This window comes from Fringilla coelebs (assembly GCF_963513975.1).
Source record: "Fringilla coelebs genome assembly, chromosome: 1".
Classification (NCBI taxonomy): Eukaryota; Metazoa; Chordata; class Aves; order Passeriformes; family Fringillidae; genus Fringilla; species Fringilla coelebs.
The window spans coordinates 135,704,929-135,717,381 of NC_140028.1; the positions used below are offsets into that span (position 1 = coordinate 135,704,929).

At 41.4% G+C, this 12,453-nt stretch overlaps 1 protein-coding gene across 6 annotated transcripts in view; it reads left to right on the forward strand.

The window, feature by feature from the left end:
• The window catches only part of KIAA1217, a gene marked incomplete at its 5' end in the record, with an annotated part of 334,455 nt that overhangs the window by 155,424 nt on the left and 166,578 nt on the right, over positions 1–12,453 (forward strand). For 4 of the 6 annotated variants that reach the window (XM_084211844.1, XM_084211848.1, XM_084211850.1 and 1 more), the window contains 2 exons: positions 3,599–3,722; positions 8,735–9,021. In XM_084211844.1, coding sequence (XP_084067970.1) covers positions 3,653–3,722; positions 8,735–9,021 — 357 coding nt within the window. Of the gene's footprint in view, positions 1–3,598; positions 3,723–8,734; positions 9,022–12,453 lie in introns of those variants that run through there. The other 2 variants (XM_084211849.1, XM_084211846.1) reach the window with 1 other exon arrangement.

Genomic DNA, 12,453 nt, shown 5'->3' on the forward strand with positions numbered 1-12,453 from the left:
CTCCATTTCAAATCTGACTGGTTGGTAGTGAATAGCCACCCATGATTCCCCAGAGTACAGAGGGGAGATTTTCTGACATGCTGGAGCATCCTTGTGATGCTCCCCTCCTTCAGGGCACTCCCAAGCCATCTCTGGCCATATAAAGGCTTGGAAAGGTGCTGCAGTGTGACCCACTTGAGTGCTCATAGTTCCTCTCTGCCTCACCACTCCAAGTTGAATATTTTTTTCCGGACAACAGGTTAAAAATGGTCAGGCTGGTTCCTGTGGAGACATGACATTTTTCACAGTGGCTACAGGATTTCACACAGACCTTGAGACAAGTCTTTAACCATGGAACACTTCTTATGATTTAACTATTAATAATTACCTTCCCAGATTTTAGTTCTGAATAATTGCTAGAGCCATGGAGTCATTGTTTTATATTATAAACTTGACTAATTGAGTGCAGCCAGTATTTGCTAATTGTTCCTCTTACGCACATGCTAAATCCAGAAGTGTTGAAGTGGCTCTGGGACATTAATTTTAAACACAATTAAAACATCATAACCTGTTGGCAATTATTCTCTGTGCATTGTTTTGATATTGATGGACCCAGACCTGAGCACAGTAATTAAAAGGAACCACTGTTATTGTTGATAAACAAACACTGATTGCGTGCTGTGAACTGGTTAATCAAGTTTATTTAACTTGTTTTTAGTGATTCATCCCAGTGACTGTACTGGGGTGCTCTTTATTTGAGCCTAATAATATAATGGTTCTGGCTGTCTCCACCTGCTAAAGGAGTTTCACTAATTCTCTAAATAGACTCTAGTAACGTTGTAAGGAATGGCATTGTTAGATACACAAATTAAATCCAGCTTGAGACCAAGGAATTTTTCCTTAAAATGAGACATGCTTTGAGACCTGGTTGTTCCAACTGCTCCCTGTCCTGAGCAGCAGCAGAGGTGATTATGTTTCCTGAGTGATGATTATGGTTTATTGGCAGGCTCTTTGGTTTGATTTTGATGATACCAAAGTGTGCCATCTTTAGTCTCTTCTTTGCCCATGCTCTTTAATCCTGTTTGAGAAACTACTTTCTGCAGCTGCAGAAGTTGTCATAAGGTGACACCCAGTTTTCAAGTCACAGGTCCACAACCAAAAAACCAATCTCTCTTAGACCATCTCTACATTTTGGGTGTCTGGTTTGCTCAAGCCCCTTAGCAGCACTATCAATACCATTTACACCAGTCTCAGCAGTGGGAGCATCCTGCTGTGGCCATGAAAGCAGCAGTTCCAGACCAGTTTGGCACTGTGCCGAGGGACACCTGGCTGCTCACTGGGGCTGGGAAAGTCAAGAGATCAACTCTGTCTTGTGCTTCTGGCTATAGAAACTAAAGGTGCTGGCTAAAAGTAGATAGTGACACTTTAATGATTATTATTGTTGTTGTTGCTGTCATCATTATTTTAGTCTTAGACTAATTTTCTAGGTATTTTTCCCCTTGATAGATGGAGGGAAAGCCTTTTAAGGAGCTAGAGTGCACTGATTCTGTTCTTGTTAAGGTTCTTGGTACAAACACTACTGACCTTCACAGCTAACCCTGCTTTTGTACAAGGCTGAAAAAGTTCCTTCCTTTAAGGCATTTAATGCTAGTATGTTTTGTACTTTCTTTTGTGTTATTTTAGGATAAGGGCTTTTTAAATGCCCTTGTTTCTGAACTCTCAGTTTCTGGGCCCTGTGTACAGGTACTGTCTTGGTACGGCTTTCATGGTGCTGCTCCAGGCAACCACACTGGCTCTCTTTTTCCATCAGAGCTTTCTGAGTTACTTTACATTTCTTGAAGTTGGTGGTGTTCAATGTTCACTATTCCTGCAAGAGACCTCTCATGCTTCCAGCTGGCTGTGAATGTAAATTGCAAGAGGCTCAATGCGATTGTCCAGGCTTTGGAAACCCTTGGTGTTAAAGGTACATTCCTTCATATCACAAAAGAAACATCAGATAAGTGGGGTGGCTGGCCATCACTTCTCTTCCTAAAACAGTCCACAATCAGAATGAGCAGGAGGAACCCAAGGCCAGTAAAAATACTATTCTAAATAAAATCACACTGTTTTCTTTATAATTGCAGGGCAACTATAGGAGTATTCTGCTGGGAGCACTGTACTGCAGACCTTAAATAGCAGTGCTAATGTTTAAATTGTATTTTCATCTTTTCTATGTTTTTCATGTCAGATTTCTGGGACTTTTGCCAGGTTCTAAGACCACATAGAATTAGTTGTTAAAAAGGAAAATAAATATTTCTGAGGTGCTAGAGAATATGTATGTCTGATCTAATGAACAATAGTTTTGTTCATTTATCAATTGTTCATTGTAATTTACTGAAAAGCTTTCTTTTTTTTTTTTTTGACTGGAAGTGATAGGATAGGAGCATGAGGAGAGTGATCCTCCTAGAGCTTCTGTACTGAATTTATATATACACAAAACATTTCTGTGTTCAATAATCTAAGTACACAGGATGACATTTCTGCCAGATCGAGATGTAGACGGAAATGTAGGGGAATTTTCCTAGCCTGTCTGGACTGGGTAGTTGAGAGGTCATTGCAAACAATTTGGCTGATGTTATATTGAAGTCAGAGTTGAAGAAAACTTGGAAGACCATATTATATTAGGTGTGTTTAAAAAGACATGAAAGATACTGCTACCTGGTGTTGGAGTATGAATTTAAGTGAGAAATTGCCTATTTCTATTAATATCTCAGTTTTTGTTCTTAATCTAATTCAGAAGTTGGCTGTGGATAAACTTTCTGGTCTTGACGCTGTAACTCAACACTAAGTTTGTTCCACCATCTCTGACTCAGTGTTATGATTTGGATAGACTAAATCAGTCTGATATTCTGTGCTGAATCAACACATGTGGCATCTGCTGGAATCTGTGGGATTTGATCTCATCCTTCTGAGCCACACTATTTTTTGCCTTGCAGCCTGCTAGATCTATTGATTTTCATGCAGGCTGCTGACCTCTGATCTGCCAAAAGAGAATTAGTTATATGTTTCTATATGTTTTGCTACCGAGGCTTCGAAATCCCTCCTAACCCAAGTCCCTGCTCACATATTGCTACCATTCATTTTTATTGGCTTCTCTAAAGTTGAATTCCTGTATCTTGATTTTTTTCCCCAATTCATTCTCTGAGCGGCTTGAAAGAATCCAACTGAAAACAAAACCTCAAAGAGTTTATATAATGAATTACTTTTAAACTAGACGCTAAAAAAGACAGAGAAGCATTTATCAGGAATGTTTGTGGGCTTGGTGGTTATGAGCTTAAAAAAAAAAAAAATACCGTGTGGAAAGGCTTTTGTCCCATGACAGAGATTTAAAAGGCTGCGGGTTCGGATTCCAGCGGAGGCTCAGGCCTGTAATCGCGTTTGAAATGTTGCCTTTCACACGGCCGCCCGGCTGCCGCGGGGCGCGGGCCGGCTAGGGGCGGCGGCGGGGCCGTCACCTGTTGGGGCCGGGCTCGGGGCGCCCCCGGTGCCGCCGCGGGGCCGCGTCCGCCCGGGGCTGCGCGGGGGCTCCGCGCCGCCGGCGCTGCGCTTCCTTCCTCCTGCCCAGCCCGGCGCGGACCGTGCGGGCGCTGCGGCTCCGAGCTGGAGAGGGGAGCTTGTGCGGTAGGCAGGGACAATGGAGGAAAATGAAAGCCAGAAACTTGAGCTGTGCCTGGCTTGCCCAACAGACAGCAGGCAGACGAGGGGTAAGTAAGCGGCGGTATAAGTAAGGCAAAGATGGAGTTACGTTTAAGCATGTCCCTCGTTGCTTCTTTATATAACTGGAGGCAGAATGCATGAAAAAAAATTATTTTTTTTCTTGTACTAATGGCTCTGCTGTGCACATTTCCCTAACACTGACACTTTGTGAGTTTAACTTTCTTTTTTGAGAGATTTCTGTGTGCCCTGCGAAGCCGGGAGCACGCTGCATGGCTGTCAGGGATGCGGGATCCTGCCGGTGCGGAGGCTGAGGTGGGGAAAGCGTGTCCTCTTCCCCCTAAATGCTCTGCCAGCCTCAGCTATGGCAGAGCAATAGCACTTCCTTCGTAAAAGTGGGCTTGAGCTCATCTTTACCTCGGGGTGTCCGTTAAAAGAGGGAGATCCAGGCAGATTGTGACAGGGTTAGTTTGCCTTGAGTGAAACCACTGGGGTTTGTTTTGGAGCGAAGCCAGGACTGTCTAAGCGGGGTTTCCACGGCGGCTCCGCCGCTGTGCATTCACACATTCACTGCTGCGCTATCTATTTCCTAAAAAGTGAACGAAAACTATTTCCTAGATAATTCGACATGGGCCATTCCACGTGGAACATAACATTCAGGTCGCCTGACAAACACCTAATCTAATCTATATCTGTTATAGTGTTCGTGGGACACCTGTGAACATTCCCATTTCCTGCGTGTTGTATTCCTCAAAGACGCTTCAGGAAAAGTTGTGTTACTGTGCTTCTGTGAAACAAATAGTTCGTGTGGTTTAAAAAAAAAATCACACAAGTTTACAAGCATGGAATGACAACAAATAGTGTATTAGCAATTAAGGAGGAAAATAAATGCTCTTCTTTTTCTCTTTTTTTTTTAAATTGGGTGTTCATTAATTGATTGATGCTCTTTTGAATTATTTTTTAAGCAAAGTTACTGAGCATTGTGAGTAACTTTTGTCTGTGTATGTTTATGTTTAGTGGGACGGAAATCTTCACTTAAAGAATGTGTCTGACTAGGAAAAAAACTGCTTTCAGTAACACATTTCTTCTGTAGGAGTTGTATGAAACTGCCTCAGATACATGTGGAGCTAGGAAAACAGAGGGCTGACCAGACTGATTCTATGGTTCCCAAAAATGTTGAGTGCTGAAAGCTCATAACCAAATGTAGTAGTTTTGGCCCCTATCCAAAATTTGCATTGGAAAGAGAGCTAATTGTAAAGACAGTGAAGTAAATTAGAACAAGTCCAAATAATATCACATTTACTGCTAACATAAATGTAACAGAGGTTGGTTTGACTCATGCTGTTAAATCAATTTTTTTTTAATGTTAGTATTGAATGGGGTTCGCTTCAAGGCTCAGTTTCACAGTATCAGTATGAGTCAGGTCCACACTTGTTCCTTTCTGAAATTATTCTGAAGATGTTCTTTTCTCATGTCACCTGGTTTGCAAAACAGGACTATTAAAATCTTCATAGCATTTAAAGTAATGAAGCAAAGTGACTTTCCTGACCTTTGTAGACTTCATAGAGGGTGTGACTTAGAAGAACTACATACCAGGACATATCAAAGGACTTTTTTATTTTTCTATTCTTTTTCTCCTAGCTCACAGCCATTAATCTGTCATGATAATCTTGTGCTAATCCTAGACATGCTCCCTCTACACTGCAGACCTGGGCCTTTACTGGAGTAATGGCTGATGTTGGTGAGGTTAAGAAATCTTGAAACTTGTTTTCACATCAGAGAAGCAAATGAAGTGTAAGAGTTACTCATGCCTTTGGATAACCGAATTCCTCCCTGTCAATCAGCAATCTTGCTTTTAGTTGCCCTCTAGACTTGCTGCTTTATTGAACAGAAAGACCTTTAACTTTTAGCTTCTGAAAATGAGGGAGGGAGAGAGAGAGACAAGCTTATCTCACACCTCTGTGTTTTCTATTGCCTTCTCTTTGCTCCTTTCCCAAGGAGGGTACTTGCATAATTTATCCTTTTCCTACTCTTAGCACTCATCTGGGACCCATCACGTTTCACAGTTATCTGTGGAGATTGATTTGCTAGGCCTATTATCTTCACTTGGAAGATATGGAAGGTTTACCCACTATGTTATTGAGCCCTCCAAAATCCAGAAAATCTCTCTGTTTTTCCTCCCTATAGCACTGTGGCAAACACAGCATCTGTGCAACTTATGTGTCTCGAGATCCACAGGGGAGTTTCAACAGCCCAGTGCTCAGCCCTAGGCAAGTGCCAATGAAGTCACTTATCCCTGTCCAAAAAGTGGTCCAAAACTTTTTTTTCAGCAGTTAGTAGAGAAAAGACCCATACTAAAACACAATAGATTTTGGTTTGCAAAGAAAGTAATTTGCTGCTATGTGCTATAATGAAGCAGGATCAGGATCTTGCTGGATGCCCCAGTCAGCTTTCTGGCAAGATGAGGAATTAGTTTGCATAGTTTACATTCCTTTCTTTTCACTGGTATTTATGCAGTGTTTTCCAAATATATGAACGAAAAATAAGAGAATTTGTTGATCTTTCTAATGCAGTATAAGAAAAGTATGTTATTTTTGATTCCTTTTCAAGGTTTCACCTAATAACAAACAGTGGTAAAACACTTTACTTGATATGTCTCTTTATGTGCCAGATAATTAGCTCTTTCTTAAACTATTGAAATGTCTGAAGTGCAGAATAGGGAAAGACTTTGCATGAGAGAGATTTAGGACCCAAAATACACACTCATGAGTTCTGGGTTGTGCTTGTCAGCACAGGTTTACCTGCCTTCTTGAGGAAGTGCCTGCCATCACTCCAGTGATTGAAACTGCTGCTGTGACCATACTTTGAGGGCTTATACCAAATTGCTGCACTCAGTCACCTGAGCTCATGCTGACTCCCTCCAGCTCCAAGAAAATCCCCTATTTTATGTCTGTGCCTTTTTTCCAGCAGCCTGAGGGATATAAACTCTAGGCTCTTGGCACAACAAATTAAAGATGGTAAATTCCATCCAGCCCCAACCCACCTAGTTTCCCTCCCATGTAAAATCCATCGGAATGACTGTGCAGCTTTCAGAAACTGTTTTCACTGAGTATATCTGGAGTAGCCACACTGGCTTCTTGCAAGCAAAACTTTCCTGTTTGCCATTTTTCTCAAACAAGCTCAGTGTACCTGGTGGCTCATGACTTTTCAACAAGCAGAGAGGATGGATGTTTCTTAATTGAGTTGTGCTTGAAAAAGTTGAGTGCATGCTTGCTGATACATGAAAGTGAGGCTGCTGCTCTGGAGGTTTAACCAGGATTGTGCTGCTAAGAAGGTCTTAGAAGGTGCTGTGAAGATCACAGGTGACTTTTGAATCTGTGCGAGAGTAAGACTTCCCTGTGAACCAAACCTGCGCACAAAGTTGTGTCCAGATCTGTGCTTGTCAAGCTATGGTGTCACCTGCAGTCTGGTCCCCTGTGCCTGCATTTGCTTTCAGGATAGGTTTCCATGAATGCAAACAAGAGGGCATTGTGGAACATTTTGGAGCCCTCAAACAGTATAGGGAGTTTACTGAAATGTGCAAAGTCTTTGAGGACCATCCAGGGCCAAGTTCCTTTATGGAGCCCAAGGAAATTGATTCCCTGTGTGAGTTGGTGGGACATCCAGCAGTGGCTCCACCATTGGAGGATTTGCTTTATGACTGGAGCTTGGGGTTCCATGGCATGTGGCAGGCAATTGACAATGCACACCAGAAAGCCGAGAAATGCTCAGCATAAAATCCTGAGGCAAGTGGTGTGCCTACCACACACAGTGTCAGAATGAGTGACTGAACCATAAAAAAAGCGAGTAGGTGCCTGTTTCCAAGCAGTGGTGCTGTATAATGGCAGCATGTGGGCAAAAGGGGATCTGAGGCAACAAGTGTCAGACAGAGAGAAATAAAGTTTCATGCAAAACAGGTAGAAGAAGGAGCTCCCTGCTTCTGGGGAGGTGCTGGGAAGGGTTAACACTCAGGGGCGTCTGAGTTTGGGTCTGTCTGGTAAAGATGAGGAAGGCCACATCAGACTTGGAGAGGCCTTTTCAGTACTTCAGGTTTTTGTTAGTTTTTGGGGTTTTTTTTCCTTTGCTGACAAAGGAGTGAGGGATTTTTTCAAAGGTATTAGGTAACAAGGCTCCAGTCTACAATTTTTTGAGCACCAGAGGGTTCATGTTACAGAGTTACCTGAAGATAAGCCAGCACTTACATACCCACAGTGCCTGCCTATCTCTTTACAAATGTTGTCGTGGTCTTTGGTCTTAAAGTAGATTTTAAAGTAGTAAAATTTATCTGAGGGTTTTTTTTCTTTTTTTAGATCACACAGAACTTATTTTTATTCTATTTCTTAAAAAATGGTTTCTGGAAAAATGATGTAGAATTTTCCAGCCTGCTGTCCTGAGACATATAAAATCTGAGGGAGATCTGTGAAATTTAAAACCAGACCACAGTCAAAAATCAGGAAAAAGAGACTCCCAAACCCTCTTATTATTTCCTAGGTGTTTCAGAACATGTTGAAAACACACTGAAAAAAAGGATTAAGGGTTACAAATCTGCTCTGTCAAATGAATTTTATCAGTTTGTATCCTTAAGTATACTAGTTATGGGGCCATTAAGTGTACTGGACCCTATTGAAGAAATCTGTTTCTTCTTGTAGAAAGCATCCTGTAAATCTTAAAGGTCAGGGAGTAAGGGCCTTGTCAGATCTTCTTTTCAAATCATATAGGTAAAGTTGATATAAAAGGAACATGCACTTTAATGATACTCACTTTTCTGTGAGGCAATACTACAATTGTGTGATAAAAGTAGATAAGTATGTGCATGGCTTATATAAGGGATTATTTCTGGGCCACTTACTATGATATGTATATGCCTAATGATGCAGAACATGCCATTGCACACTGCCAGACTTTTAAATGTACCTAGCTTTCATATCAATCTTTTTTTCTCCATTTTGCTACTAATGTGAATGTTGGTATTAAGTTTTTATAATACAAACGATGTTTGTTTTTGGTTTTTGTTTCTTTGCAGACCAGGCGAAACCCGGTTTGCATGTAACATCGCTCGACGATGCGGAATGTCTCCGATCTAAAGAGCTGCTTTCCACCCCGAGCACTCAGAGCTCTTCCAGCTCAAAGTCCACCCGCAACATCCCTCGGAGACACACAGTAGGTGGCCCTCGCAGTTCCAAAGAAATACTGGGAATGCAAACCTCAGAAATGGACAGGAAGAGAGAGGCTTTTCTGGAGCATCTGAAACAGAAATATCCCCACCATGCCACAGCAATAATGGGACACCAGGAGAGACTAAGAGATCAGGTAAGGAAGTCAGATTTCTATCATGTGTGTTTAGCCGTCCTTATAACTCCTACAAAACTCAGTGTTGCCTCATTACAAAAGGTGAGAATGTAACAAAGCATGAAACAAATTTTTGGATGCGGTCTGCGATTCAGATGTTGCCTTGAAATTCAAAGAAACAAAATAAATCTGTTCAGTATTACCTTGGAATTGTTTGTTGAAATTGACATTTCTGAAGAGCTTTTCACTTTTCCTTTTTTTAGAGCATACACAGAGAACGGAGTGAAGGTGAGACTCTTGATCTTAGTATATGAGTCTCAATCTACTTTTCACAGCTGAAGGGAAAATATGGAACAGCTGCTGACTTCTGTTACACTTTGAGTATTGGCAGAACTGCCTGGGAGAAAAGAAAATACCTGCAGAGTGTGTCTGTATGCTTTAGCTGGCTCTGTTACCCTTTCAATTGGTTTCTTTTCTATTTTTGAGTTTTGTAATGCAAACAGAACAGACTTACCCATAACTGTCTGCCTCCTCCAGGGAGCTTTGACACCCACATTTGTCTGTCAGCAGCATACCTGAGGGTGGTGTGCCTCTGCCTGCAGCTGCTTCCCAGCAGCCAGCAGTAGATGCAGGGTCAGAGGGGAGGTGACACGCTGATGTATCTCTCAGAGCAGGTGGAGGCTGCCAGCATGCCAGCCTTCTCAATTCAGGGACTGCCTAACTCTGGGCTCTGGTTTTGGGTGCAGTAACGGAGTATAATCTGTTCGAGCAATCTATCATCTATTCCATAATTAATTTTTTTTTCAGTCAAGCATCAGAATTTGGAGTTTGGTCTAAAAAATCTTGTGCTCATTATTCTCGGTTTAACAAATGATTGACAGCAAGCCTTTTTGTAGAAGCTCCTTTCCCTTAGTGGCTTATAGGTGTTTCAGCACTAACAGCAAATTAAGTGTAAATAAGGAATAAAAATGAGTTGGAAAAATATTGTACTCTGTTATGGAAGCTCTTAGTGAATTCCATGCTTCTTTGAAGCTTTGCATACTTGTGAGGCTTTGAAGATCAGACTGTTACAAGTTTGGAAAGATTGTAATTTGTTAACTCACCCCTAGAACTTCTCTTTTACAGGGTCTCTAGAGATCCCAGGTGTTATCACTGTTAGAATCCATCTGTATCCAGCTGAAATTGCTGCAAGACTTCAGCTCTAATGAGGATGATCTATTCCTCATTTTTAAACAGTTTTACTCCTTTCTTTTTAAAGTCTTGGCTTTTTTTCTTCCCCACTTATCTCTTCCATGAACTTTAGTGACTGTGTGGAATGTGCTGGGTGGTGGATAAAGATAGCATACAAATTAAATAAAGGGGGTGGGAGGGGGGCGAAATCCAGAGATTAGATCTTTTGGAGTCATGTAAATATTTAGTTCCAGTGTTGCAGACACTGCAAACCTAGTTTGAACAGCCTACAGCATTACACCCTACACATTTTGTAATTTGAGCCTTTTCTGAAGGCAGTAAATTACAGAAGGAATGCAGTAACTGCTCTTGATATTTGTTTAAAATGTGTCTTCCTTGCTAATTTACTGAGAGTAAAATTCATTCTCCTGCTCCTATTTTTTGGTGATTAGACATATGTCTTATATGTGTTGTATGTAATGAGTTTTTAAACAATTTTAATTTTTAAAACAAAATAACTTTAAAACTACTATTAGAGCATCAAAATGTATTTCTTGAAAGTGGGAAATATTGAAGACTCCAGCCATTTAGCCTTACCTCAAAAAGTATAAACTGAACTAAAACCACATGAAAACATGCAGAAATAAATAATAGAAGTTGATTGTAAGAAAGTTGCTTAGTTGGCATGTGTTGTATCAACTGTCTGGCTCATCAGATGCAGTACGACTATGATGATCATAGCATTAAGGTTCAGAGGGGGATTTTCTTACCAATTGTGTCTCTGTGTGCACACCCACATATAAGTATTTGGTGTGTGTGTGTGTTTGTGTGTGTTTATATGTAACTGTATATGGATACACATAGGTTTGTGTGCATAAATATCTATATGTACACACAGCTGTGTGTGCATGTATGTGTACATATAATGTGTGATTTCTTAGCCGCTCCATGAATAAGACTATAGTATAATTTTGCCTTGAAGGGTGTATATGTATGTTCAGTATCCATGCTTCCTTTTTTCCTTTATATATATGATGTGCAGCAGTGGTATGGAAGACAAACTACATGCACATGTAGTAGGTATGCATATGCAACATATACACGTATCACGAACAAAATTTGTAAGATGTATGGGAAGACATGATTTAAAAGGTCATATTTTAAATTAAAATGTCAGAATTTATTTTCCCCATTCCTTTCCAGGTTCCTTTTCTCCCTTCTTACTTCTTGAGCTGCTCCAGTATCTGGAAAGTGGCAACATGGTTCATGGTGGGAATTTCCCCACTGCAGGACACCTATCAAGGAGAGTAGTTAATTCAACACTATTTTCTAATCTCTCTGTCAAATGGTGCAGCTGAAACATAAAATACCCCAGTATTTACAGTCAGGTAGCCCCTGGTGTATATATATATATATAGGTAATTGTCTGGTTTCTTCTTTGTGGACATTCTTCTCTTGTCCATTTTAGCCATCATTATCTGAGTATGGCAAACTGACTCCTTGTTTGCAGGAAATAAACATCAGGGCAAAAATATTATATATGCTGTCACATCCTACTGTATCACTTCCACCAGCAAGGGCAGCTGAATGTTGTCTGCATCTTCCACTATGTGCTAATGGTTTCCTCCAGGCTTCATTTATTCAGATAAATACCTCCCTAGATGTGCCTCCTGAGGACCCAATTCTGCTCCTGATAATCTGCCACAAATCAGAAGTACAATCATGGCCAGGTAAAATGCCAGCAGGGATTACTGATGGTTAGCTAATGTGATGACCTGAAACCTCCCAGCTGTGCACACAGACCATTTCTCCTCCGAAGGTTTGTTGCTTTGTTTGTGATATCCTGTTCTGGAAAGGAAAGCTCACAGAGGCAGGGGCCGTCTTTATTTGCACAAGGGGCTTGAGATATTGCAGCAAGGCAAATAGCCTGCAGCTAAGCTGTTCTGTGGTAAACTGGAGCACGGCTTTGCAGCAGCCTGGGGGTGCAGACGTGCCTTGTGTGCCCCAGCACAGGAGAATGCAGCGTGCCATGGCCACCTCTCTGTGACCCAAACCCAGCAGCTTGCCCTCACATTGCAGCTTTTCTGCCTTCTAAGATAAGTCCATAGCTGGGCACCAGAGCTCCCTCCACCTGGAAGCCTGTAAAGCCAAGGAACAGTTTTTAGGTTTTTTTGGGTAGTGCAAGTTTCTGCAGGAGCTTTAAATACATTCTGCCAAAGCTGTCTCACCTGTGGTAATGAAAGGAAGGTGCTAATGTAATCCCCGAGGAAGTTAGAAAAAAAA